Raw genomic sequence first — 27876 nt, 5'->3', positions numbered from 1 at the left:
CTGATTCTTCCCTCAATAATTTATCTACGAACTCCTACGTGCCCTTGTCTAGGCTCCTAGCCCAGAGCCTGCCACTCAGTACTCTTACATTTCTGTGCTCTGCTCCAGAAGATGAAGAACAATGAGGAATTCACTTCTCCTTCTGCTCCTCCCCTCCTCCAGGTTTTCTCCAATACGCATCATTACAGGCCTGGGGGTGCTCTGGTCAGCCACTCCTGTGAGGTGTTTCAGTGGACCTAGCTGAGGTTTTAGGGAGAAAGCAAGGTCTAGGCTTCAGATAAGGTGGATTAAGAGAGTCTCTGAGGTTTAAATATGGTCAAGCCCAGCTCCCTAGGGCTGAAGGTAAAATGGGGGTATAGAGAAGGCAGAAATCTAGCCACAAATGCATCACTAGCAACTTCCCTGGGTCAGAACTCTGGTAATCAGTGACAGGACAGGATCCAGTGAAGGAAAGTGAACTCAGATTCACAAGTAAGAATGGGAAGATAAGCATTTCTGTTACCAGAAGGACTGATCACACCAAAGAATGTGGAGGGGTGCCTGGAAGGCACAGGTGGTTAAGAATCCAACTCCCAACCTTGGCTCAGGCCGTCATCTCATGGTTCATTAGATCAAGCCCTGCATCAGGCTCTGCACTGACACTGCAGAGCCTGCTTGGAATTGTCTCTTTCTCTCCTCTCTCTGCCCCTCCTCTACTCTCTCTTGCTCCCTCAAAATAAACTTAAAAAAAAAAAAAAAAAAAAAGCAAGGAATGTTGAAACATTACAATTTGCAGCTAAACCTTCAAGATCACCCGAGACCAGTTAGTGGAGTCTTGCTATTGTTTTATACATTCCTGCTGTCCCAGGTCAGCAGAAAAGTAGCTGGTAATAATACTGGTCAAAAAAGAGTAAGTTTTTCTAGAAAGATATTTTGACCTGTTAAAAGTTTCACCTTCCTTTGGTAAGGGAGAGAGAGGTCTCTGGGCTCTTCTGAAGTTTTCAAGTAAGAAGAAAAGATAACCACAATTATAAATGAAATGGTAAGTTGTCTAATTACCTGCAGGACTCATGAAAATGCTGAAAAGGTAAGACTTACTGAGTTCATTAAGACAGAGTGCATTATTGAGGAGTTGAATTTAGATGAAAAGAACAGATAACTGTGAAATAAAATTAACATAAAAAAGGTTTAGCAATTATTTTGTCACAGACGTTGAGCAAAACATGAAGACTTGATTTTTTTTTTCCTGGCCAAAAAAAACTGAATGTTACAGAAAATATTAAAGGTTAGTAATCAAACACATCAGAATAAATCCCCAATTCTCTGAAGCCTTACAAGGTTGAAGTGCCTGACTCATAAGTAATGTAAATGTTGGCTTTTTCAAATCGCTGGAATCCTTCATGAGGAGTTCACGCTACATGGGCAATTAGGCTTGATGTATAGAAATGGTGAAGTACTTGGGTTTTCTTGTTAACTCAAAAGCAACAAACTATAATTTACTCACTGTAGTTTCACAGTAAAAGTAGGTTGAGTTCCATTTTCTACTATTCTGGGCTAAAATTTTGGGGTACCTTAATAAATCAACAAATAATTTTCTCATCTTTAAGAATATTCCAGAAAGATTTCTAAAATATTGAAGAATATATATGTAATCTCCTGACCTGATTATTATGATGGGGACCTTGGGGTGTATATATAGGGAGGCGTTTTTAAAGACATCACATCAGTAATTTTAAAAAACTTTTCTATCATGAGTAATTAATACATAAAAGAATCTGTGTGACGCAAGGAGGGGCTTAATATTCTCAAGACTGACGGCTACGAGGATAGCATTTCGGGGGCTTAAAGTCTCCCTCCTCTGAACTACCTTCCATTCCCCGCTTCGCTCCTACCTCCAGTCTAGGAGGGTCTTTATACATTAGGGAATATCTATTTTTATTTTCTTAACCACGTGTGTTTGGCCTTTTTGAGAGAGCACATCTCTCTTGCATCAGGAGCTCCGGAGACACAATAAGGAAAAAACCCTATCTAGAAAGGCAACCCTGATACAGCCCACAGGACTGCTGTGACCCCAGGCAGCGTCTCCACATCCAGAGCACACTTTGTGTGTGAGGAGGATGTGCATATGAGTCGGCCTGCTCTGGGCTTCACAGGGCTTCCTTTGTGTGCTGTAACCGCTAATGTACCTGTCAGATGCTCCTAAGGGCTCCTCCTCTCCTAGTCCTGAGAGCTTCACTCTAACAGCTCTCCTCAGGCGGGGTTGACCCTTGTATCCTAACCCAATGGCCAACTATTAGCCGGTCCATCTTTGGCACTCGACTGGAAATGGTCACAGTATAAAGCCAAGGGGGAGTAATTGGGGAGTGGACAGTAAGGCTTTAAGCAAAAAAACCCTTAAATAACAAATTTAGCCTTTCTCCTTCAAAAGGCAGCACACACATTCTTAAATTCCACATAATGCAGGGAGCACTGTTTCACTTTGTGCATCCTGACTCTTGAGCAAGTCCGACACTTTGAGAGCACAATTCCCAATATTATAATATAGGTTTTGTCATTCATTTCCTCCTTAATGGGAGAAGATCCACCGTTGACATGATGTTTGAGGTGATGACATGGAATCTGTTGCAGAATTTCTACTGGGAATTTTAAAGTCTGACAATAATAAGCCTGGCTTATAATGCAACGAGGCAAAGTCACTCTCAGAATAAAAAAGAGAGAAGGAGAAAGAGAACTTTTCTACATTTTTTTCAAATATATGGGCGAATAAGTTCAAAGAGGAACAGGAAGCTGATGCAAGAAGTGTATCGTCTGAAATACTGCAATTTTGTATGGTTGATTGGGGAGATCCTTGCTAGTCACAATGAGAATTGTATTTGTGAATTAGGAAACCCAGATTCATATTTTAATCATTTGAGAAAATGTTTTGCAGAAAGAAGAGATCAGAGATCTATGAGCCATTTCTTACCTAACTTCACTTACTTACTCTATGCAGTCTAATATAAAAGATTAAAAGCATTTCTGTTAGACATATGATGCTCATTACTGAACGATTATTTTAGGATTCTTCCTACATCGCCCTGTTTTCTTTTCCACATTATAACAATATATTTGAGAAATGTCTGCCTACGTGTTTCTTCATAGATTTTTTTACGCCTGCCTATTCATAAATATCTAAATAATTAAAGAAAAAGATCTCACCATTAGCCTGGAAAGATGCGTCGCTTCCTTTGGTGTGTGTTATGTATAGAAGAAGTACTTCTAACCAGAAAATATTTTTCTAGCCTCACCTTTTGGGGGAAACTCTGTATTCACATCAAGTAATGCTGCAACAACTCCAGATAACAAGCACTCAAGCTCCTTCTGATTCTATTTTAAAAGAGATTGTTTTGACAGCTCTAATTGTGGCATACAGAAATGCCAGTCAGGTAGCTGAACTTGCAGTTCAAAGACTACCCTGCAGGACGGGAGCTATTAAATATTAAATGTGAGCATTAAGAACATCATACATTTTACATAGAATATTTTGGTTCCAACATGTTTTCCTCACTGAAATCATTGGTCAGTCCAATCCCTTGCTTCTATCTTCCCTGAATTATGCACTAGGCAAGGCATTTTCCTGTAGAAATCAGCAAGTTAACTGGAACAGCCTCTCTACAGGAAGGCCCTGTCAACATATATTACAGTCCTTTTTCTGAATTCTACTCTGATGATAATAAAGTGAAGGACGTTAAGAAAAGAAAATTAATTTTCTTTATAAGAAACATCTAATGGAGCTTTTATTCACTCCTGACAGAGATGCACCACATGTGGAGAGCAACATCCTGGGCTCGGGAGGAAAAATCAGATTCTATTCCCCAAAGAGGAAGTGGATGTGATATGGTTTCTAAAATGATAATTAAAGAATTAACGACCAGATCACAAGAATTGAAGCAAATATTTTAATCAAACAAGGTATTTAAAATATTACTATTGTGGTAGCCTTCCTTATAAAGATCCAGACAGGATTAAAGAATTTACTAAAAACTACTGATGCCCACCACTGTGATTAAGAGTATTCTGGGTTTTTTTGGTCCAGTAGACATTTATAACTATAAAAAGAGAATTAACTGGAGAATGAACTGGTGTACAAGCTGGCTTTTTTAAGAACAAGACTTGTTTTTTAGAAACAAGCATTTAGATCCTATAAATGTCCTATCAGTATCAAATTTTCCCATCTAAAATCCAAAATATTGGAAAACTCAAATAGTTAGATTTTTTTTATGTGCATCAATATACTTAAGACAGTGCCTGACACCAACTAGGTGATAACTGTATTTGTTGAATGAATGATAAGGTGAATTAAAAAATGAAGAAAGTCAAGGTCTGCATGGTATATCTTTTTCCATCCTTTTAATTTTAACCTTGTCTTTGTCATGACTGGTGCTTCTTATAAAATGCATACAGTTGGGTCTAGCTTTACTAGTGATCACTAATGGTTAAGGAAATGCACATCAAAGCCACAATGAAATACCATGTCACACTTGCCAGAATGGCTATCATCAAGGGGACAAGAGAGAAGTGTTGTTGAGGATGTTGAGAAAAGGGAACCCTTCTACACAGTAGGTAGGAATGTAAAATGGTACAGCCATTATAGAAAACAGTATGGAAATTCCTCAAAAAAACTAACACATGACCCAGCAATCCCACTCCTGCATATATATCCAAAGAATTAAAATTGGAATGTCAAAGAGATAGCTGCACCCCATGTCACTGCAGCATTATTCACAACAGCCAAGATATGGAAACAACCTAGATAAAGCAAATGTGGTATGTGTGTTTATGTATACATATACATGTGTCCATACGTGTACATGTGTCCTTATGTGTATGTATACATATACATACCTGCAATGAAATATAACTTAGTCATAAAAAAGGAAATCCTGCCATTTACAAACAACATGAAGAAACCCAGAGAACATTAGGCTATGTGAAATAAGCCAGAAAGAGAAAGACCAGAGAAGGGAGAAGGGATGGAAGTTACATCAATAACCAATCGCCACTGAATTAATCAATCATACCTATGTAATGAAGTCACCATAAAAATCCAAAAGGACAGGGTTCAGAGAGCTCCCAAGTTTGGAGATACAGGGAGAGTGGTGCACTCAGAGAGTAAGGAAGCTTCAAGCCTTTTGTCACATACCCTGCCCTAGGCATCTCTTCCATCTAGGTGGTAATCTAGTAAGTAAAATGTTTCTCTGAGTTCTGTGAGAAGCTCTAGGAAATGAATCAAACCTAAGGAAAGGATCGTTGGAAATTCCAATCTACAGCTGGTTGGTCAGAAGCACAGGTGGCAACTTGGACTTGAGATTGGTGTCTGAGGCAGCGGGTACAGGGGGAGGTCCTGTAGGACTGAGACCTTAATGTGTGGGATCACGTTACACCAACTCCAGGTAGTATCAAAACTGAGTTAAATTTGGTGGAACACCAGATCAGTGTCCACAGAGAACTGACTTAATTGCTTGGCAGTGTGGAAAGCACACACACACACAATGAACAAACCCTTGCACTCTATCTTTTAAAATTCATGCTCAGTCATCAACAGGGTGACTGTGTTACACTTTGCACATTACTGAGTCTCTTTACTGTTTTTCCAGTATCCCGTCCAACAGATGGAATGATCTTCATTTATATAATAAATTAGATGATCAACCCAATTATCCATTAACTCTCCCACCTTCTGAAGGTTTCCCTCACCATAACTACAACCTGCTGTCCCTTTGGGACACTGCTTCAATGGTAGCCCTCTCAAGGGGAGGCTGCTTTTCCTGTCACAGTTTCCTCTTTGATGGCCACTGTCACTTTCCATCCAACTCTCTTGCTCCCTCCTCCTTTTTCATTAAAAACCTCTACCCATCTGCAATGTATTATTTGACTTTATTACCTCTTAGCCTCCTCATTGACATCATCTATTAACCTCCACTCGCTTCCCCTCACTCATTGATGAATTCAATACCTACATTCCACCACTAGTTTTATCCTTGGAGACGTCCATATCCGAAAAGTTTCCCATCCAATTCTATAGCTTCTTGATTCTTTACCTCATTAAGACCTCCAATCAATGACCACACCAGTGTTTCAGTATCCATGGTCCAGATGTTCTTCTTCCTTCCTTATCCAGCCTAGAATCTATGGTCTAGCATTTTGACACACTACCTTACTTTCTCTCCTTCCCCTGTGCTTATCTAACAACACCCCAATCCAATGGGGTGCTTACTCGGGAACTACATACCACAGCAAAACATGGCACGTGCACACATACATAAATTACATAACCATCCTGACCAGATCTACTTCAAATTCATACTCACGTATCTGAAAGGGGCACACCACAATGCCAAACAATCCTACTGCCTCCTCTGGTAAATCCACTCTCTAGATAAATATTTCGTGTCTTCTCTCTCCATACATACATCTCAGTATCCCTCTTCATGCCTCCTTGAGAACTTTGCCACTTTCCTCACTATAAAAAATGCAATTAGATAAAAATTGTCTCTTTTTCCTTCAAACAAGTCTACCAGTCTACCAAGATAGCTATCGTTAATAACCCATATGTCTTTAAAAATTCTTCTCCTTTAATCCCTATGAACTATTAGTTTTCTGAAAAATTCCTTGGGTGCCTGGCTGGCTCAGTTGGTAAAGCACACAACTCTTGATCTCGGGGTTGTGAGTTCAAGCCCCACCACACTGGGTGTAGAGATTTCTTTTAAAAAAATAATGCCTTTTTAAAAAATCCCTTAGGAGGTTAGTATCCAAAATATATAAAGAATTTATACAACTCAACACCAAGAAATAATCCAATTAAAAAATGGGCAGAAGATAGGAACAGACATTTATCCAAAGAAGATATCTATATGGTCAACAGTCACACAAAAAGATGCTCAAACTCACTCATCATTAAAGAAAGGCAAGTGAAAACCATAATGAGATATCACCTCACACCTGTCAGAATGGCTAAAGTCAAAAACTCAAGAGTCTGGAGTGTCTATGTGGCTCAGTTGCTTAAGTGTCTGAATCTTGATTTCAGCTCAGGTCATGATCTCACTGTTGATGAAATCGAGCCTCACATTTGGCTCTACCCTGAAATGACAGAACCTCCTTAGGATTCATTCTTTCTCTCTCCCTCCCTCCCTCCCTCCCTCCCTCCCTCTGTCTCTCTCTCTCTCTCCCTGTCCCTCCTTCCCCTCTCTCTCCTCTCTCTCCCTCTCTCCCTCCCCTACTCATGCATGTGCACATGCTCTCTCTCTCTCTCTCTGTCTCTTAAAATAAATAAAACATTTAAAAAACACACAAGAATCAACAGGTGTTCGTGAGGATGTAGAGAAAAAGGAACACTCATGCACTCCTGGTGGGAACAGAAACTGATGCAGTCACTGGATAAAACAGTGTGAAGATTCCTCAAAAAGTTAAAAACAGAACTATCTATGATCCAGTAATCATACCATCATTCTTTGGTATATAACCAAAGAATAAGAAAACACTAATTCGAAAAGATATATGCACAATTATGTTTACTGCAGCATTATTTACAATACCCAAATTATGGAAGCAGTCCAAGTGCCCATCGAATGATGAATAAAGAAGAGGTGGTGCGTGCGTGCGTGTGTGTGTGTGTGTGTGTGTGTGTATATATGGAATATTATTCAGCCATAAAAAAGAATGAAATCTTGCCATGTGCAACAACATGGATGGAGCTAAAGAGTATAATGCTAAGTAAAATAAGTCAGTCAGAAAAAAACAAATATCATATGATTTCACTCATATCTGAAATTTAAGAAACAAAACAAACAAAAAAGAAACAAGCCAAAAAACAGATTCTTAACTACAGAGAACAAACAGATGATTACCAGAGGGGAGGTGGGTGAAGGGATGGGTAAAATAGGTGATTGGGATTAAGAGTACACTTACCCTGCTGAGCACTGAGTAATGTATAGAATTGTTGAATCACTAAATTATAGACTTGAAACCAATATAACACTGTATGCTAATGATACTGGAATTAATTTAAAAAAAAAAAAAAAGCTACCTGAAGAATTATTTATGTGCTGCTTCCTTCTCATCATTTAGCACAGACCTGAATTTCATTTCCTCTAGCAAGGCCTTCCCCAACTGTGACTAAAGTCTCATCATACTCTATTCTAGGATGCTCTTCCATAGCAGTTATCAATATCTAAAATTATGTTATCATGATATGTCTCCAACAGCCACAACTTCAACTTCTCAGACACAGGGACTCTGTCATCCACATCACTCTAGCACCCAACACAGTGCCTGACACAGAGTAAAAGCTAAACAAAAATATCTACTAAATAAATAGTTTATTGGACTGATAAGTGAGAAATAAGAAGTAAACAAAGATCTACGAATACACATAAAAGACACAGATTACAGATACTTTTACTATATACTATTAAAACCTCTTATGGATGCCCAAGCCTATTTTGCTACTAATATCATCACGTCCATTATTCAAAATAATGGTAGGTGCATGCAGAGATGTATTACCCAACAGACCCTGTTCTTTAATGCTAGGAATAATTCATACATTTCAAATTAAATATTTATGATATTTTAATAATGATGTTATTGAGGATCACCAAGAAAATAAAACATAGCAATTATATTTTCAAAAACATTTCAAATAATGTTTGCTATCAACAAAAAATAGTAAAGCCATTATGCAAAACAACTATTGAGTCATTAGGAACTTAACTATTTCTTTTAAAGTGGAAATTAAATTTAACATTGCATTAATAATTAAGTGAATATTAGGTATTATAAATCACACATGTCTAGTTCTAAGTAAACACTATTATCATGTACCAAGAGTAAAGACATTAACAAACTCTCAAGCTAAAATAAGTACTAATACTCTTAAAAATAATAAAATCAATTAGCACAAATGAAAAATCAAAGTGACATCATAAACTATTTTTCCTACTTTAAGTTACTGAATAAACACTTCACAAATTAAAGGAACAATTTGTTAATGCATTTTACCTTAAAAACATTCCTTATTTCAACTAATCTTTACTTTTACCTTATTCATTAAATGAATATTTTTCTTTTATATGAGACTATATATGTCACAGGTGAAAGTACCTGCCACATGGAATTTGCCACAAAGAATTTGAACGTATGAGAGTTCTGAGAGTTACTAACAAAATAAGTATTAAAATATGCTGTTAAAACATTTCTTTCATTTCCATAATATCAGATATTCCAGAAACAGGAAAAAAGTAAGCTTACATTTTAGATCCAGGTTTTTCATGTACATTTTAAAAATTTCTTCACTGATTTTATTAAGAAAAAGGCAACTTTAGAAGTAAAACTATTTAATAAATACAAAATGATAGGCAGTTATGTTTATAAAATCTGATGACCATATTGTAAATTATTGCCATTTTCATATCAACTAATGTTTCCCATAAAATTACATATAAAAAATGTAATAAGCGATTTTTCACCTTGTAAATAACATATGTGGAGAGAGATGACTAAATGCTATTAGTATGCAAAATCAGTGAGGAGTATGGGGTAATGACAAAAATCCTGAGGCAGACATACTTTTAAAAATGTTTCAAGGTTTCTTTAAAAAATTAAAAGTCGAACTACCATACAATCCAGAAATTCCAGTTCTGGGTATTTAACTGCAGAAAGCAACAACACTAATTTGAAAAGATACATGCACCCCTATGTTCACTGCAGCATTATTTGCAATAGCCAAATTACAGAAGCAGCCCAAGGGTCCATCAATGGATGAATGGATAAAGAAGATGTGGAATTATATAATGGAGTACTACTTAAGTCATAAAAAAGAATGAACTGTTGCCATTTGCAACAACAACATAAATGGACCTTGAAGATATTATACTAAATGAAATAAGCCAAACAACAAAAGACAAATACCATATGATATCACTTACCTATGGAATCTAAAAAGCAAACAAAACAAAACACAAAGAGAAAAGAATGGTGGTTGCCAGAGGAGAGGGGGCTTGGGAAGTAGGCAAAATGGGTAGCTGTGTTCAAGAGATACAAACTTCCAGTTATAAAATAAGTAAGTCATGGGAATGTAATGTACAGCATAGTGACTATAGTCAATACTGTATTGCATATTTGAATGTTATCAAGAGAGTATATCGTAAAGTTCTCATCACAAGAAAAAAAGTTTATAATTTCATACGATAACAAATGGTAACTAGGCTTACTGTGATCATCTCATGGTGTATACAAATATCACTCAAATCACTAAAAACATGTGAAACTAATTAATGTTTTATGTCAATTATACTTCAATTAAAATAAGGGAATGAAGAAGAATGTTTTCATTTCTTAACATACCTTTAAATAAGAGTAAACTATAATTTCTTATTCAAAGGCTACCTACCTCAGTTTTTTAAAAATTCTTACATTAAAAAGTTTCTTTAAAAAATTCTTATGTTGTTGATTCACGTGAACAATTATTGAAGACTAGTAAGTGATTACATGTTTCTCTACTGTAGAGAAAGGGAGAGTAAGGGAGTAAGGGAGTAGAGTAGAGTAAGGGAGACAAGTCAGCAGCACAGAGTAAGTGCCTGATTTTCTGCACAAATTTCAAAAATAAAATTGTAAGCTGTGAAGACTACTACATGATCTTTTTATTTATTTTTTTTTTTTAATTTTTTTTTCAACGTTTTTTATTTATTTTTGGGACAGAGAGAGACAGAGCATGAACGGGGGAGGGGCAGAGAGAGAGGGAGACACAGAATCGGAAACAGGCTCCAGGCTCCGAGCCATCAGCCCAGAGCCCGACGCGGGGCTCGAACTCACGGACCGCGAGATCGTGACCTGGCTGAAGTCGGACGCTCAACCGACTGCGCCACCCAGGCGCCCCTACATGACCTTTTTAAAAAAACCACTTATGCAAGGATACACAAATAATTTGTACACATTTAAAAAAAACACAACAGTAGACAGGATAAGGATACTAGAAAAGGAAAGAGGACAGGGAGAGTGAGGAGAAGGGAGAGGAGGAATCTGGGAAGAAGAAAGTATGAGGAGGAAGGAGGGGGAACATGGCAGCTGTAGTCGATAACACTGGACCGTATAACTGAAATCTGCCATAACAGTAGAACTTAAATGTTATCACACACACGAAAAAACATTTCTATGTGAGGTGATGGATGTGTTAACTTGATGGAGAGACTCCTTTTACAATGAATATGTATATCGTATCATCATGTTGTACATTTTAAACACCTGACAATTTTATTTGTCAATGATTCCTTAATAAAGCTAAAAAAAAAAAAAAAAGAAAAAGGAAAGAGAATATATTAAGCAAATCCAGTAAATAAAAATTTGATTGAAAAATGTTAAGAGGTTGTGATTCATTCTATGCTATGGGACACAATTAAATGCAAAGTTTCATTACATCTAAACCATAGTATTATTTACCTATAAAAAAATCCACTCACACTTATTTTTAAGGACTAAATCTACATAATAAAAGGCCCATTAGATAAAACTTTTGAGTTCACCTAGTCAAATCTAGTTTTTTTACTTAGGGCATCAACATTTACTTCTATACCAATGACAACTGTATCCAAGGGTCAACAATTTACTTTCCTGAAATTCATCAATATTCAATGGAAAGGATTCTTTAATAACACAATCACATTTTTTAAATAGCCAATTTAGGGCAAGTAGGAATATGTGATGAAGAAACTGAAGAAGTTATGAAGAAGTACTCTTCTATATAACTCATTAAGGTGGTAGTGAAGAGCTTGCTCCTTCTAAAATCTAATGCTACAGTAGTCATGGCTAAAGAAAGTTGGGTTTGAAGTCTTAAAATAGGGGGAACATAATTTTTCTTTCTTTTTTTTTTTTTTAATGTTTATTCATTTCTGAAATACAGAGAGAGGCAGAGCGTGAACAGAGGAAAGGCAGAGAGAGAGAGGGAGACACAGGATCGGAAGCAGGCTCCAGGCTCTGAGCTGTCAGCACAGAGCCCAATGCGTGGTTCAAACCCACAAACCTTGAGATCATGACCTGAGCCGAAGCGGGACGCCCCGACTGACACCAAACTAACACTAACACTAACAGATTGACACTAACCGACTGAGCCACCCAGACACCCCAGAACATAATTTTTAATATAACTCTCATGTTTTCACCTGAGAAATCTTGCAAGCTAACCTAGCGAAATCTGCCAAGTACTGTGACTTGCTTCATTCAGTATAGCTCTCAACCCTTCATACTCAAGTACAAGAAAATGAAAATAACACCACTCATTATATGGTGATTTTCAACAACGTACTGTGCTAAATGCATAATCAATCACCTTGTGTATAAAGAAATACTACATTCTAAATTACGTGGTTCAAGTAACAATTCACAAAACAATCTACCCAACATCAAAGTGTAGTTCAAGTTTGTATGTAAAGACTACTATCAGCTATAAATCCCCAAAAAAATGGAACTAGTCCAGGCAAATCAAACAAATAAAAAGCATCTGAACTTTAAAAGCCAACTAACACAATAAAAAAGTAACTTTTATTTATTTTTTTATTTTTTAAATGCTTATTTATTTTGAGAGCACATATGCACGAGCTGAGGAACAGGCAGAGAGAGAGGGAGAGAGAGAATCCAAAGTGGAGTCTGCACTGCAGTGCAGAGCCCTGCGTGGGACTCAGTCTCACCAACCACGAGATCATGACCTGAGCCAAAATGAGGAGCCTACACTCAACTGACTGAGCCACCCAAGTGCCCCCAAAAAAGTAACAACTTTTAAAAGCCAGGTTAAATTTTCAGTTAAAATCTTCACATAATACTACACATTATAAGTATTTTTAATAACTAAACCTACTAGTGATAGTTGTTTTTTTTAATGTTTTATTTATTTTTGAGAGAGAAAGAGAGTGCAAGCTGACAGCAATGAGACTGATATGGGGCTCGAACTCACCAACTGTGAGATCGTGACCTGAGCTGAAGTTGGACACTCAACCGACTGAGCTACCGGGGCACTCCAATGGTTTTAAATGTTATCTAAAACTGCCTGATGAGAGCAAGTGACTAAAGAAGCATTGAATACCAGAGAGGAGTAAATGAAATAATCTTGTCAGGAGATCAGTAAGAAATAAAAAATTAATTAAGTAATTTAAGAAGTCAGTAAAATAATTTGGAAAACTATATAAACTTATTTTTAAAATGCTTATACATTTCCAAAAATACTAAATTTTAAGCTTTTGTAAGTGTTCAAAAATTACCCTAATTTGGGGCGCCTGGGTGGCACAGTCGGTTAAGCGTCCGACTTCAGCCAGGTCACGATCTCGCGGTCCGTGAGTTCGAGCCCCGCGTCAGGCTCTGGGCTGATGGCTCGGAGCCTGGAGCCTGTTTCCGATTCTGTGTCTCCCTCTCTCTCTGCCCCTCCCCTGTTCATGCTCTGTCTCTCTCTGTCCCAAAAATAAATAAAAAACGTTGAAAAAAAAAAAAATTAAAAAAAAAAAATTACCCTAATTCTGTAGTTAAAAGATAAAGGTAGTAATTATTCTAAAAATCAATATAAATTAAAATACAATTTAAAGACTTATATGGGTCATATACAGGAATATCTTTTTTTAAAAGGCAATAATAGTGGATAAAAGAAATTTGCAAAATTTAATTTTAATCTGAAAACAATTACTGTAAGACTATTTTAACCCATTTGTTAGGAGACCATTATACATTATTATTACTATTTCTTTTCTATTATACTTAGATAGTCATTTGATAGTAGTGGGTAGCTCAGTTGGTTAAGCAACCAAGTCTTGATTTTGGCTTAGGTCATGATCTAAGTCGTGAGATCAAGTTCCACATCGAGCTTATCGTGGATGGAGCCTGCTGAGGATTCTCTTTCTCCACCTCCCTCTGCCCCTCCCCCACTCTCTCAAAATAAATAAACATTTTTTTAAATGAGCCAAACTGTGTTTTAATTTTTTAAAAAGTCAATAATACAGGATAGAAATCTAACTTTTGTTTAATATTTTAAAATATTTTCTACATAGTTTCCCCAAACATTTACTATCATTCTGACTAGCATTAAAGCTTTTAAGAAGGGCTTAATCTAGGCCAACAATAAAAATAAATAAATAAGAATGAAAATGGTCAGAAATAACCATTCATATATCACACATGCACATGTATTTATAACAAGATTACTTTTAGGTCGCACATTTAGTTTCCTTACAACTTGATACTGGATACAAAAAACTCTAGAAGTCATAAATAAAGAAAACAAAGTCCCCTCTCCTTGCCAATATGGGTATACGACTGCAGTAGATTTAAGTTAGATACAAATATATGTTACATACATGTCTCTACTAGTATATAAAATGTCAGTAAATATTTTTCCCAAAAGGGTGGGGAAAATTTGCTCTCTGAAATTGAAAGTTTTTGTTCACGAAAAAATATTTAAATAGCCCCAGTTAGAAAAATATGTTGTTGAAATTATAGTTATATTCTATTTCAGTTGTTTCCATATGACTAGTTTATCACACTCAATAAGCCTTCTTGATGAATAAAATAAAAATGTGTGCTGTGTCAAAATTCCATGCACCTTTTTCAAAATTAGGGCTACTACACAAAGTAATCTACAGATTCATTGCAATCCATATTAAAATTCCAGAGGCATTTTTCAAAGATATAGAACAAACAATCCTGAAATTCGTAAGGAGCCACAAAAGACCCCAAAAGCCAAAGCAATCCTGAGAAAGAAAAACAAAGGGGGAAGCATCATACTCCCTGATTTCAAACTGTACTACAAAGCTATAGTTATCAAAATAGTATGGTATTGGCATAAAAATAAAAGACACAGAGATCCATCAAACAGAATAGAGTCCAGAAATAAACCCACACATGTATGCTCAATTAATCTATAACAAAGGAGGCAAGAACATTTAATGGCAAAAGGACAGTCTTCAATAAATGATGTTGGAAAAACTGAAGAGCCACACACAAAAGAATGAAACTGGACTGCTATCTTATGCCACTCACAAAATTAATTCAACATGGATTAAAGACAAGTGTAAAATGTGAAATCCATAAAACTAGAAAGAAAACAAAGGTGGTAAGCTCCTTGACATCAGCCTTGGCAATGATTTTTTAAATCAGGCACCAAAGGCAAATACAAAAAAAGCAAAACTAAACAAGTGAGGCCACGTCAAACTAAAAAGTTTCTGCACAACAAAAAAAAAGCATCAATAAAGTGAAAAGGCAACCCCCAGGATGTGAGAAAATATTTGTATGTCAGATATTGATAAGAAGTTAATAACAAAAATAAAGGACTCCTACAATTCAACAGCAAACACACACACACACACACACACACACACACACACACACACAATTTGAATAAAAAGGGGGCAAAAAAATGGGCAGAGGAAGTGAACAGACTCTTTTCTAAAGAAGACATACAGATGGGCCATCAGGCATATGAGAAGATGCTCAATATCATTCATCATTAGGAAATGCAAATCAAAACCCCAAAGAACTGCCTCTTCACACCTGTTTGAACGGCTATAATGAAAAAGACAAGAAATAAAAAGGGACACAGATATGGAGAAAAGGGAACTATCATGCACTGTTGGTGGGAATGTAAATTGGTGCAGCCACAATGAAAAAAGGTATAGAGGTTCCTCAAAAAGTAAAAAATAGAATACCATTAAGTTCCAGTAATTCCATTTCTGAATATTTATCCAAAGAAAACAAAAAGAGTAACTTCAAAAGACGCACCTGTGTTAACTGCAGCATTATCTACAATAGCTAAGACATGGAAATAACCTAAATAGACATCGACGGATGAATAAAGAAAATGTGGTGTGTATATAGACAGTGGAATATCATTCAGCCATAAAAAAGAATGAAATCTTGCTATTTGCAACAACAGGGATGGACCTGGAGGGCATAATGGTAAGTGAAATAAGTCACACAGAGAAAGGTAATTATCATTTGATATCACTTATGTGGAATCTTAAAAAAAAGAAAAGGAAAGAAAAAAAAAAAAAACCACAAGCTCACAGATACAGAGAACAGGCTGGTGGCTGTGGGGTGGGCAAAATGGGTGAATGGGGTCAAAAGGAACAAACTTCCAGTTATAAAATAAATACCTCATGGAGATGTACTATAAAGCATGGTGACTGTAGTTAATAATTCTGCAAAATTAAAAATACCATATATTAGAAAGTTGCTAAGAAAGTTTATCTTAAAAGTTCTTATCAGAAAAAAAAATCTTTTAAGTACATATGAGGGATGTTAGGTAGACTTATCATACAATGATTATTTTTGCAATGTATATAAATATCAAATCATTATGGTGAACACCTGAAACTAATATAATCTTACGTTCCAAGTATACCCTAATACAACAAAACTGGGGCAATTAATAGTAACACTTAAATCATAATAGCTGAGTTCAAGTTTAGTACCTAAGTAATTTATTTAGTTCCCTTATTCTGCTATATTATTCTATGAAAAAAATAAATTCAATCTAAACTACTTGGTGATCGTTATTACTTCAAACTATAAAGTTTATGTACAATATTGCATATTGACATAAGTATCCTCTATTATATACACCTAATTATCTATTAACATTCATGAAAACAATACTGTCCCAATCAGGTACAATAATTTCTTTCCATTTTACATAAAAAAACAAAAAAAAACAAAACAAAAAAAAAAACCTTCTAACCTCGCTCAACAACTAATTTCAAACACATTCCAAACTATGGATCTGGAAAAATGTATTAGAGGCACATTTTTTTTTTTAAACAAACTCAGTATGAAACCTTGGTTTTTACTGGGTCAGCGAAATTTTTTTTTGTTTGCTTTTTTATGGCTATTTGGTTGACTTCCTTCTGCTGGGCAAGTTGAGCATGCAACTCTCACTCTAGACAGTCAAAAACCCACAGACTTAAATTTTCTGAAAACTTCACCTGGTTTTATCAGCGGAAGACACCATAACTAGCACCATGGAACAACAGTACTAAATTTTAACACTGTTCATTAACAGTTCCATTTTCCTGAGCTTGCGTTTGTTCTTTGGCATTGGCTTAGGATATAATCCATTTTTCAGAAGGTGTTCCTTGCTGAGGCGAATTTGAGCACCATGCTGCAGCTGGAAAGAGCACAAAGCTTGAAGAGGGCGAAGCAAAGTCTGTGAAGATAAAAAAAGATACTAAAATAGGGTCTGTAACAAATCATCATATTCTATTTAACTTTTTCTTCAGAAACAGGGATTATTATGTTTATTTTTATTATTATTGGCTTTTAACCATGAAAAGTAACAGGCACTCTACTAAATATAAATATATGACATCCAAATATACAATTTCTTTTAACTCATACCTTACATACTGCTAAGGAGTTCCAGTAAAAAGACACAAATAGTTAATTTCCCATACAGATACTAAAGTCCAAATCTACATTTATACATTAATACATTCAAACACCTCAAGAAACTGTTGCCATTATAACATTTAAATCTGTAACAAATAGAGTAAAAGAGACCTTTAGACACAAATTAGTTAATGTGGTTTCAATCACAGACTGATGCAAGCTTCCTGTTACCTGTAACAATCAGATGAAGGTTAACAGGTTTACGAATTCTCTCACAATGGTCCAAGGACTACACACAAGTTAGATACCCAAACCTGGGGTTTTTCTGACTGTATCTGTACTTGTCTACATTCAAATACCTACAGAGCCAGCCATATAACATAAACATTTAAGCCGGGGGGACCCATACGATAACAAATATGGTAGAAGTTAAAAAACAACTAGAGCAAATGCCCTACCTAAAGTTTTTCAAGGTCAAAAATAAAAATAATTAAAAAAAAAAACACACACACACACACAACAACAACAACAAAAAACCCACTATGTCATGCATTTAAAACATTCTGAGTCAGATGCTTTCCTGGGGCCTGAGACCCCTGATTTAAATCTTCCAAACAATAGCAAACATGACTAAGGAAACTGTTTTGTTTGTTTGTTTGTTTGTTTGTTTGTTTTTTAGAAATAAAAAGAACAATGAAAAAAACTGATAGATTTAATTGCAAAAATGAAATGTCACAATGTCTATGTGAAAATCTATTCCCTTTCACATACAAGGTAAGTGGCAGCAAAGAACTTAAAGGTTTTAATTTTACAATGAACTCAGACATCGTGGCAGTCACTGGTGGTTGCTTCTCCACACTCATTCTTTTTATCATTCCAAATGTCATTCAAGGTGCCAATGTATCCAGCTAGTAATACTAACTGGCTAATGACACAGTCCATATAAGGAAAGGTAAGTTGAGGTCCTTGGGTGGGACTTCCAGAAACACTCTTTAAAATGGGACAGACTCAGCAGGCAGGGGCTTTTGTGCTTTCTTCTCGCCTGGAACAGGACTGTTAGAGGTGGGATAAACATCATGTGACTACAATGCAATAAAGACAAAGATTAAAGTCAAATACATATGATGATGGGCAGAAAGAGAGAAGAAATCCCCAGCCCTGGACTGCTCACCTCACATTACTTATTTACAGGAGAAAAAGAAGCCTCTATATACATGGTTCAATCCCCACAATAAAGGCTCTGTTACGTGCAATCAAACTGACATACCCCAATAGGTAAGAGATAAACATCGTGGAAAAGTTCTGCAGGACATTATCTTGGAAAGCCCCATGTGTATGTTATCATAATTTCCTTTAATGTCTTCATTTCTTCAAATAAGAGAGGGAATGTGGAAATGACTATATATTTCCTTCCTGAGTAAACATAGTGGACTGACTGGATTCTGAAACATCATCCCTAGAAAACATACCTAGGACATTATACAGATGGAGACAACTGAAGGAAGGTTCTATTGCTATTTAAGACATTCGTTAGACTGCTAATATTCCTATTGTTAAGGGCCTCCAACTTTTATCTCCTGAAGATAAGACTCTACCAATTCTCTGAGGTAATTAAGGGAATCATTTTTGGAGACAGATCTGGATTAGACCCGTACTCCATCTGTGTGATCGTCAATACATCTGTTCACAAATAGACTGATGCTCCTTCTTGCTACACAGTCAGACTACATTTTCCAAACGCCCTTTGATGTTAGGTATGGCCATTATGACTTGCTCTGGTTAAGGAAACGCGAGCACGAATAACATGTGTCACCTCTGGGCAGTAGCTCGAAAAGCACGTACAATTCACCACCTCCCTTTATGCTTTCCTTGATGAAAGGAGAATGACCTATCTACACAGTGCCTCCATCAGCCTGGGCCCCTAAGCAACTGCAGCGAGCACAAGTCATCCCGCTAATCTCCCAAAGACAGTGAGAGAGAGGCACAAACCACTGTTGTGTTGTGCCATTCTGATTTTGGAGTGTTAGGTTACTGCAGCTGCATCTGGCCTGTCTTGACTGACGTAATCACTTGCTAGCTAGGTGTTCCCGGATAAGCCGCATAAACCTCTCCTTGCCTCATTTTCTTCATCTATAAAATGAGGAAAACATTGTCAACCTTACGACGTCATTATTAGGTTACACTAAGAGGACTAAGAGGATGCATTTAACATGTTCAGCACACTGCGTGATAATAAGTGATACTGCTTCTGTATAAACTAACAACATTATATCTGAGGCAACGTGAAGCTATATATTTGTTCAGAGGAACAAAGAAATAAGTTTGTTTCTAAAAATTTATTTGGGGTGAAATCAGTGTTTTTTAAACCCTTTTGTCTGCAGGTATAAAGTGACAGTTCTGAACAGCCCATGATTACCAACTACTGGCACTTAGACTGTGCACAAAGCTTTTACCACATCTAGCTATACAGGTTCATAAGCAGAAACGGTTCTATTATTCAAAAAATACCCAAGCTTGAGCTTTCCAAGGTCTGAAAAGCCCTGGTAAATTTTATAGTAACTGAATGAAAATCACCAATCTTTAATTCAAATTTGTCAATTTTAAATTCAATTCAAATTTGTCAATTTATGGGGAATATGTCAAATTTAATTCAAATTTGTCAATTTATGGGGAAGAACAGGGGTGTGGTGGGGGGGGCGGGCAAGAAAGAACAAAGGGGTTAATTCTTCTGGAGTGCCTGGTGTCAGGCGATTAACAAAAATTACTCCATCCAGTTCTCACACCAATAAGTAAGAGGTAACTCTTTCTGGTGTATTATAGATAAGCAAACAAGCACAGGAGATTATATGAACTGCCCACTGGCACAAAGTGGTGATGGTAAGTGATGAAGGTTTAATTCCAACCTGCTTCAAAGCTCACACTGTGCTACTCAGAGTGTGTGAAAAACTGCTCAGGAATAAAGGACAAGGATGAATCAGCAGACTAAGAAGGCTATTCCATGCCAAGCTCTTTATTTTGAGGAGCCCTACCTACCTCCATAGAATAAAGCTAGCTGAAGAATTACCACTCTCCCCCACTGTATTGGTGTTTCTTTAGGAGACCCCTTAAAAAAAGGTTATCAAGGAAAAAAACGTGTGTCATAGCTTTCCTCCCCAGAAAGGAGAGAAAACACCTAAGTTCAGAACAGCTGGTAATTGTATTTCCCAGGGGAATGAAACGGTATTTTGTTTAAATTGTAGCTAGATGTGAACAGGCTTGACTTGGGATTCTCCACCGAGAAAGCTAATTTTTGGTCAGCTGGAATAATAAGCAGTGTGGGATGGTCCATTATGCATTTCTTCAGCTCATGCTCCAGCCAATAATCTTATCAGCACCTTCCAAATCCCACGTATGATTGCCAAACATCCTTTTTCTACTCCTGGTCACTAAAGTATGACTACTCCTGGTGACCAAAGCAAACAGAATGTGAACTTCAGGACCTCACCGTGACTTTGGGATTTCACATTCAGCTTGATCCACAGACAACAATAACAAAAGCTGAAGAGACGACAGATCCTGTCCTGTCGTCCTTCTATATCTTGAACTTTGCCTGTTATCAGACATTATACTCAGAACATAAGATAAGCTTCCTTGCTGCAACGGTACACTGACTAATACTAGAATCATGTATCTTATGAAATTGGGAAGGGCGGAGCAGTAGCAGGACAATCGCCATCCAAACCCTAGCCCTACTGTATTACAATGTTAGGAAATCCACCACCACTAAGAACATTAAAGCTTGTTTAGAACTTAAGTAAAGATCTGATACCAATTGTAGAAATAAGACATACAAATCCACAGACAATTCTTTTCAGAACCCAGAGAAGGAGAGGGGATAAAGTTTCAAATCCAAAGCCAAAGAATATTACATTTTTCCTCTCAAGATTTGAGCTTTTAATGGGTCCTTGGTCTGATGTCGGCTGATCTAGAGTTTTACATCGACAAAAAGGAAACTACAAAGATTGTGCAGAAAGCAAGTTTAAAAAATAGTGTAAAATAAGCTATAAAATAAGATACCTAGAAACAGTATATTATCTGTGTTCAAAAGGTATAAACAAAAAAGAGAAAGGACTATAGAGGTGTATTAAACGCTATGTCAATGGTTAGGTATGGGAGCAGATGGCAAGGTTACAATGGAGGGAGAAAGTCAGGGAACACTCTCTGCTCATTTGGAATAAAGATCTAGGGCCCCTCATGATTTTTTTTTTCTCAAAGGAGAGAGAACAGTGAAAGAGAAATTGCCTAGACCCAGTACAAAGTCTACTTACACAGATACACATAGGAAAAAAACCTACTCAAGAAAGCCTACTTCTTTCAAAAGAAGGAAAGCCTCCAACTCTGCAGAGCATTTTCCATAGCTTAGGGTAGGGAAGGGGGAAAAAGCAATTCAAGGCTTGCTTCTGGCATTCTTTCACGCTCTGTGTTCTGGGGGTCTTTTGTTCTTTTTCTTGGTAACCAATTCAGTTACTCTGACCTGAGCTTTTATCCATCAGTGAAATTTCCTCAATGAGTAAGGCACATTCTTATAATAATAGTAACCATAGTGTATAATGAGAGAGAGAGAAAGAAGGCAGGAATAAGTACTGTGTGTGTGTGTGCTCATCAGAAGGGAGAGTTATAAAACTCCATTTAGTTACGCTCATTATCCTCCGACTTATCTTCTTGAGTTGTATTTATCAAAAACCTTCCTTCGGTGATTAAAAAACCCTAACAATTTTTTATTTTGCTATTCTTTCTTCTTTGGCCTTAAGTGCAGTTTCCTACACACTCCAAAAGACTGAGACGTTTGTGGGCTCATTGAACGTTATTCTTTACTGATGATTAATTATATATGAAATCATCAGGCTTTCATGGAAATTAAATAAAATGATGATTGCAGGTTATAACCTTTTCATATTCTGCAGGTGTTTTTTTCTCAAAAACTTGTCTTTTTTATGCTCTCAGCAAGTAGTTAATAAGATACACAGAAAGTTGGTACATTCTCAAAAGCACCAATGCAAAAAAAAAGTTGCTGTAAAACGTTCTTTTAATTAAAAAGAAAAAAAGTTGTGTACAAGAAAACACAAAATCCTAAAAGAGAAATACAAAATAATAAAAGAAAAATCTAACAAAAAAACTGTTTTTAATGTTGTGCTACTTAAAAGCAATTCAGCTTATTATAAATGCTGTTTGCACAGCTTAGAATGAATATTTAAATAACGCAATCTGGATGCTGAACTAACACAGAAAAACACCAGGGGGGAAAGAAGGTTATAACAGTACACAAATTTCTATTACAGATACACTCTATTTGACACTGGAGCTGCAAATTTCATAGGTTATGCGTTTCTAAATTTCTAGATAAAATCTAACCAAACTGCTTACTTTCAAAAACAATATAACCTTCCAAAGACATACCTCCTGTATGTAATCATTTTTCTCCAAAATGGAAAGAGCAGCAGCTGCACATTCCAGGGTAGAAAGGCACCTATTAGTCGGTTGTGTCCGAATTACATACTGACTAGAAACACTAGTTTTTAACTGCACCTGAAACCAAAACACAGAAAAACAGAATGTAAGTTTTGTTTTAAATTTAAAATTATACAGTCTGTGGGGGGTGCCTGGATGTCTCAGTCGGTTGAGCGTCCGACTTCAGCTTGGGTCACGACTCGCAGTTCAAGAGTTCAAGCCCCGCATCGGGCTCTGTGCTGACAGCTCAGAGCCTGGAGCCTGCTTCAGATTCTGTGTCTCCCCCTCTCTCGGCCCCTCCCCTGCTTATGCTGTCTCTCTCTCTCATAAATAAATAAACTTAAAAAAAATTATAAAGTCTGTGTTTTAAATACTAGTTCACTTCCTTCCAAAATCGCCAGTTTAAAAATATTAAATGTATTAATATCTTCTATACATAATATCCTCTAGTTATTGTTATTGTTAAATACTCAGAGGACAGTTACACATATATCTCACAATGAAAATATAACCAGAATATATGCAAATTACTACAAATCATAAATTAAAAGACTAATAACCCTTTCCCAGGAGGCACAAGTGCGAAGACACTGCACAAAAGAAAATATAAGAAAGGCAAATAGGATATAAAAGCACTCAACACAGAGCGCCTGGGTGGCTCAGTCGGTTGAGCGGCCGACTTCAGCTCAGGTCATAATCTCACGGTTTATGAATTCAAGCCCCATGTTCGCTTGGTGCTGACAGCTCACAGCCTGGAGCCTACTTCAGATTCTGTGTCTCCCTCTCTGCCCCTCCCATTCTCATGCCCATGCTCTCTCTGTGTCTCTCAATAATAAATTAACATTAAAAAAAAATTTTTTTAAGTGCTCAACACGACTAAATGCAAATTAAAATCACAATGAGATAACTTTTCACACTTGCTAGAACAGTTAAAATCAAAACGACTACCACCACCAAATGGGGAGAATATGGAGCAAATGAAACCCTCATGCACTATGGTAGAAGTGAAAACGATTTAATCACTTTGGAGAATTGACAACTGGGTTTTTTATTGTATGGTTTAGTCTTCCATTGTTTCTTAATATAGACTGACAGGGGTATGCCTGTATGGGGGTGAGTGTGTATAAAGAGATGTGTGTGCCCACACACACACACACACACATAGGTGACTGACATCTGATGACTGACAGTCAGAAATGGGAAAAGCAATAGAAAACCAAATGTCAACATTCTGGCCTTTTGATTCCTATTTTAATTAAATGAAACTCAAGTAATCTCACACTCATAAAACCGTATTCCTAGCCCACACTGTGAAAAGAATCACACTTAAGGATGTGTGAGTAGATAAGAATTTAAGTTTTGACTCGCTAAATATGTAAACATGTGGAATGAGGTGGCGGTGTCCAACTCTTACCACGTAGTCACTTAATAAAATCAGGTGTTGTCTCTCATTTTCTGGTATCTCTGAAGTTCTAACAGTCTCTCATTCCTTTACAGCATTAAAACTGTCCCGTCTCTGGACCCTTGTCCCTCAGTCCTCTTCCTCCCTTGTTTCTCTGAATGCATTTTGTCCCAAGAATTCTCTACAACTTGTATCCTTTCTCTCCTCAGAAGGTGGAAGATAAGGAGGACAGGAAGAGAAGGGGAAGGGAAGGGAGAGGGAGAGAAGTAAAGTGGGCATCATAAAAGATTCATTACAGGGGAACCTGGGTGCTTCACTCAGTTAAGTGGTGAAGTGTCCGACTTCAGCTCAGGTCATGATCTCATGGTTCATGAATTCGAGCCCCACATCAGACTCTCTGCTGTCAGTGAAGAGCCCACTATGGATCCTCTGTTCTCCTCTCTTTCCCCTGCCCTGCTCGCTCACATGCTCTCTTTCTCTCAAAAAATAAATTTACATACATACATAGTAAATAATAAAAGATTCACTACAGAATGTGTTTAATTTTGGAATACATTCTTTAAAACATATTTAATAACATTTTAGTTAAAATCACTCTGCATTTCTACCAACGTAAAAAGATGGAAAACGGAGGGAGGGAAGAGATGGAGAAAAATGGTTGAGAAACTGCAATGATCAAAGAAAGCCCATGATTAAATAACTGTAAGAATAATTCATAATGCTGATTAACTATAATTACCAACTGCTTTGATATGTCATCAGGTCAACTAGAAAACCGAGCACAGCCAACTACTGCTTTCAATATTCAGTTCCATCACTGGAGAAATTTATAATAAACATCTGATTACAACAAAATCGTTGGGAAACATGAAAAATCCACAGTGATTTTTGTTTATTGGAACAAATTTGATTTTTAAAAAATAAGTTTGGAAAAACCGAAATTAAAAAATATAAAAATAAATTAAGAAGAAGTTTTTTATTTCAGTGAGTAGCTTTACTTCTTACCACGGCCCACATGACTGCATGAAAATTCAGAATCTGAAATTTATCGAGTGTTAGAAGACTTCAAAATGTCCTTCACAAATTATCTCTCCAGGAATTATCCAATAACCGGATATATTAAGAGTAAATAACTAAAGTCTGTACTATGATTAACAGACATGTTATATAGCACGTTAATGGGATCTTCTCACAATGACTATTATGCACATGTGCTGTATCACCTTCATCACATTTGATATGATGAGTGGGAACAAAAAGAAATCCTGTCAATCCATCTTCTTGAGAAGTCATAGGCACAATAATAATTTGTCAGAAAGTGACTTGCCTTTTTTTTTTTTCCTTAACTTTTTTTTATTCTTTATTTTTGAGAGACAGAGAGACAGACCATGAGCAGGGGAGGAGCAGAGAGAGACACAGAATCTGAAGCAGGCTCCAGGCTCTGAACTGTTAGCACAGAGCCCATTGCAGGGCTCAAACCCACAGTCCGTGAGATCATGACCTGAGCTGAAGTTGGACGCTCAACGAACTGAACCACACAGGTGCCCCAGAAAGTGACTTGTCTTCTTAAATAAAAGTTCAAGGAAATCCGAGGTAAAATTTACAATTCTCAGAAAAGAAAAAATTAAAATTTGATGAAAGTATGAGGCTCTATGGAAAGACCAGGATTTTTATATCAAACCTGACAATAGCTAACCAATTAGTTTCAATAAGGTAATTTTGCTTCTCAGTTCCTCTTCATCGACAAAAATCAGATACATGGACCTGAGGGTGTAAAACCTAATCCTAAGATTACATATAATATATATTATTAACTATAATTACATAGTAATTACATATCACAATACAATTAATTATATATTAATAATTTCAAGTTATAATATAATTAATATGATTGTTGTAATATTGATATATCATATTACATAAAACTTAATTTCCAAATATTAGAAGCCATGCTGATTCAAAGAACACTTCAGTAATTTTGATCTTTTTGGAACTTGGTTCTCCAAGGGTTTAGACTGTTTGAGTACTCTTGCTGTAACTTCTTCTTGAGGAACAGGAAAATCAGTGCCAGGTTTAGAATTCTACTGGTATGGATTCTAAGCCTATACTATAACTCCCATTTTAGAAACACCCAACTCTTCCAGTTCTAGATCCTGCATTCAGTCTTTGCCAATGATTCTCTGAATTGCCTAAAATTGGAATTCCTGGAAACACTTGTTGTTATAATGCCTTCCTTTCTTTTCTAACATTAAATCTTAAATATATATTTAATATATAAGAATACCAGATAACATACCTAGGAATAAATCTAACCAAAGAGGTGAAAAATCTATACACTGAAAACTATAGAAATCTTATAAACTGAAGAAGACACAAAAAAATGGAAAAAGATCCCATGCTCCTGGATAAGAAGAACAAATAGTTAAAATGTCAATACTACCCAAAGCAATCTACATATTCAATGCAGTACCTATCAAAATAATACCAGCATTCTTCACAGAACTAGAACAAACAAGCCTAAAATTTGTATGGAATCAGAAAAGACTCTGAATAGCCAAAGCAATCTTGAAAAAGAAAACCAAAGCAGGAGACATCACAATCCCGGACTTCAAGCTATACTACAAAGCTGTAATCATCAAGACAGTATGGTACTGGCACAAGAACAGATAATCAATGGAACAGAATAGAGAACCCAGAAATGGACCCACAAATGCATGGCCAACTAATCTCTGAAAAAGCAGGAAAGAATATCCAATGGAATAAACACAGTCTCTTCAGCAAATGATGCTGGGAAAACTGGACACAGACATGCAGAAAAATGAACCTGGACCACTTTCTTACATCATACACAAAAACTGAACTCAAAATGGATGAAAGACATCAATGTAAGACAGGAAGCCATCAAAATCCTCGAGGAGAAAGCAGGCAAAAACCTCTTTGATCTTGGCCGCAGCAACTTCTTACTCAACACATCTCCAGAGGCAAGGGAAACAAAAGCAAAAATGAACTGTTGGGACTTCATCAAAATAAAAAGCTTCTGCACAGCAAAGGGAACAATCAGCAAAACTAAAAGGCAACCAACAGAATGGGAGAAGCTATTTGCAAATGACATATCAGATAAAGGGTTAGTATCTAAAATCTATAAAGAACTGATCAAACTCAACACCCAAAAAACAAATGATCCAGTGAAGAAATGGGCAAAAGAAATGAATAGACACTTCTCCAAAGAAGACATCCAGATGGCCAATCGACACATGAAAAAAATGCTCAACATCACTCATCATCAGGGAAATACAAATCAAAACCACAATGAGATACCAACTCACACCTATCAGAATAGCTAACATTAACAACTCAAGCAACAAGAGATGTTGATGAGGATGTGGAGAAAGAAAATCTCTTTTACACTGCTGGTGGGAGTGCAAACTGGTGCAGCCACTCTGGAAAACAGTATGGAGGATTCTCAAAAAATTAAAAATAGAACTATCCTACAACCCAGCAATTGCACTACTAGGCATTTATCCACAGGCTACAGGTGTGCTGTTTCGAAGGGACACATCCACCCCCAAGTTTATAGCAGCACCATCGACAATAGCCAAAGTATGGAAAGA

General features: G+C 36.5%; 1 protein-coding gene across 5 annotated transcripts in view; it reads right to left on the bottom strand.

Annotated features, from left to right (window-relative positions):
- The window catches only part of DTWD2 (DTW domain containing 2), a 266159-nt gene that overhangs the window by 142724 nt on the left and 95559 nt on the right, over nt 1-27876 (bottom strand). For 3 of the 5 annotated variants that reach the window (XR_009264263.1, XR_009264264.1, XR_009264267.1), the window contains exons 5-6: nt 22810-22938; nt 16971-17191 (exon numbers count right to left, since the gene is read on the bottom strand). Coding sequence is in view for 2 of the 5 variants with exons in the window: in XM_058738403.1 (XP_058594386.1) it covers nt 17021-17191; nt 22810-22938 (300 nt within the window). In the remaining 3 variants the exon portion in view is untranslated. Of the gene's footprint in view, nt 1-13998; nt 17192-18123; nt 18456-22809; nt 22939-27876 lie in introns of those variants that run through there. The other 2 variants (XM_058738403.1, XM_058738411.1) reach the window with 2 other exon arrangements.

The sequence above is a fragment of the Neofelis nebulosa genome, chromosome 1, assembly GCF_028018385.1.
Source record: "Neofelis nebulosa isolate mNeoNeb1 chromosome 1, mNeoNeb1.pri, whole genome shotgun sequence".
In the NCBI taxonomy this organism is placed as follows: domain Eukaryota; kingdom Metazoa; phylum Chordata; class Mammalia; order Carnivora; family Felidae; genus Neofelis; species Neofelis nebulosa.
The sequence above is the reverse complement of the archived record's forward strand: the minus strand, read 5'-3'. Positions and strand labels throughout refer to the sequence as shown.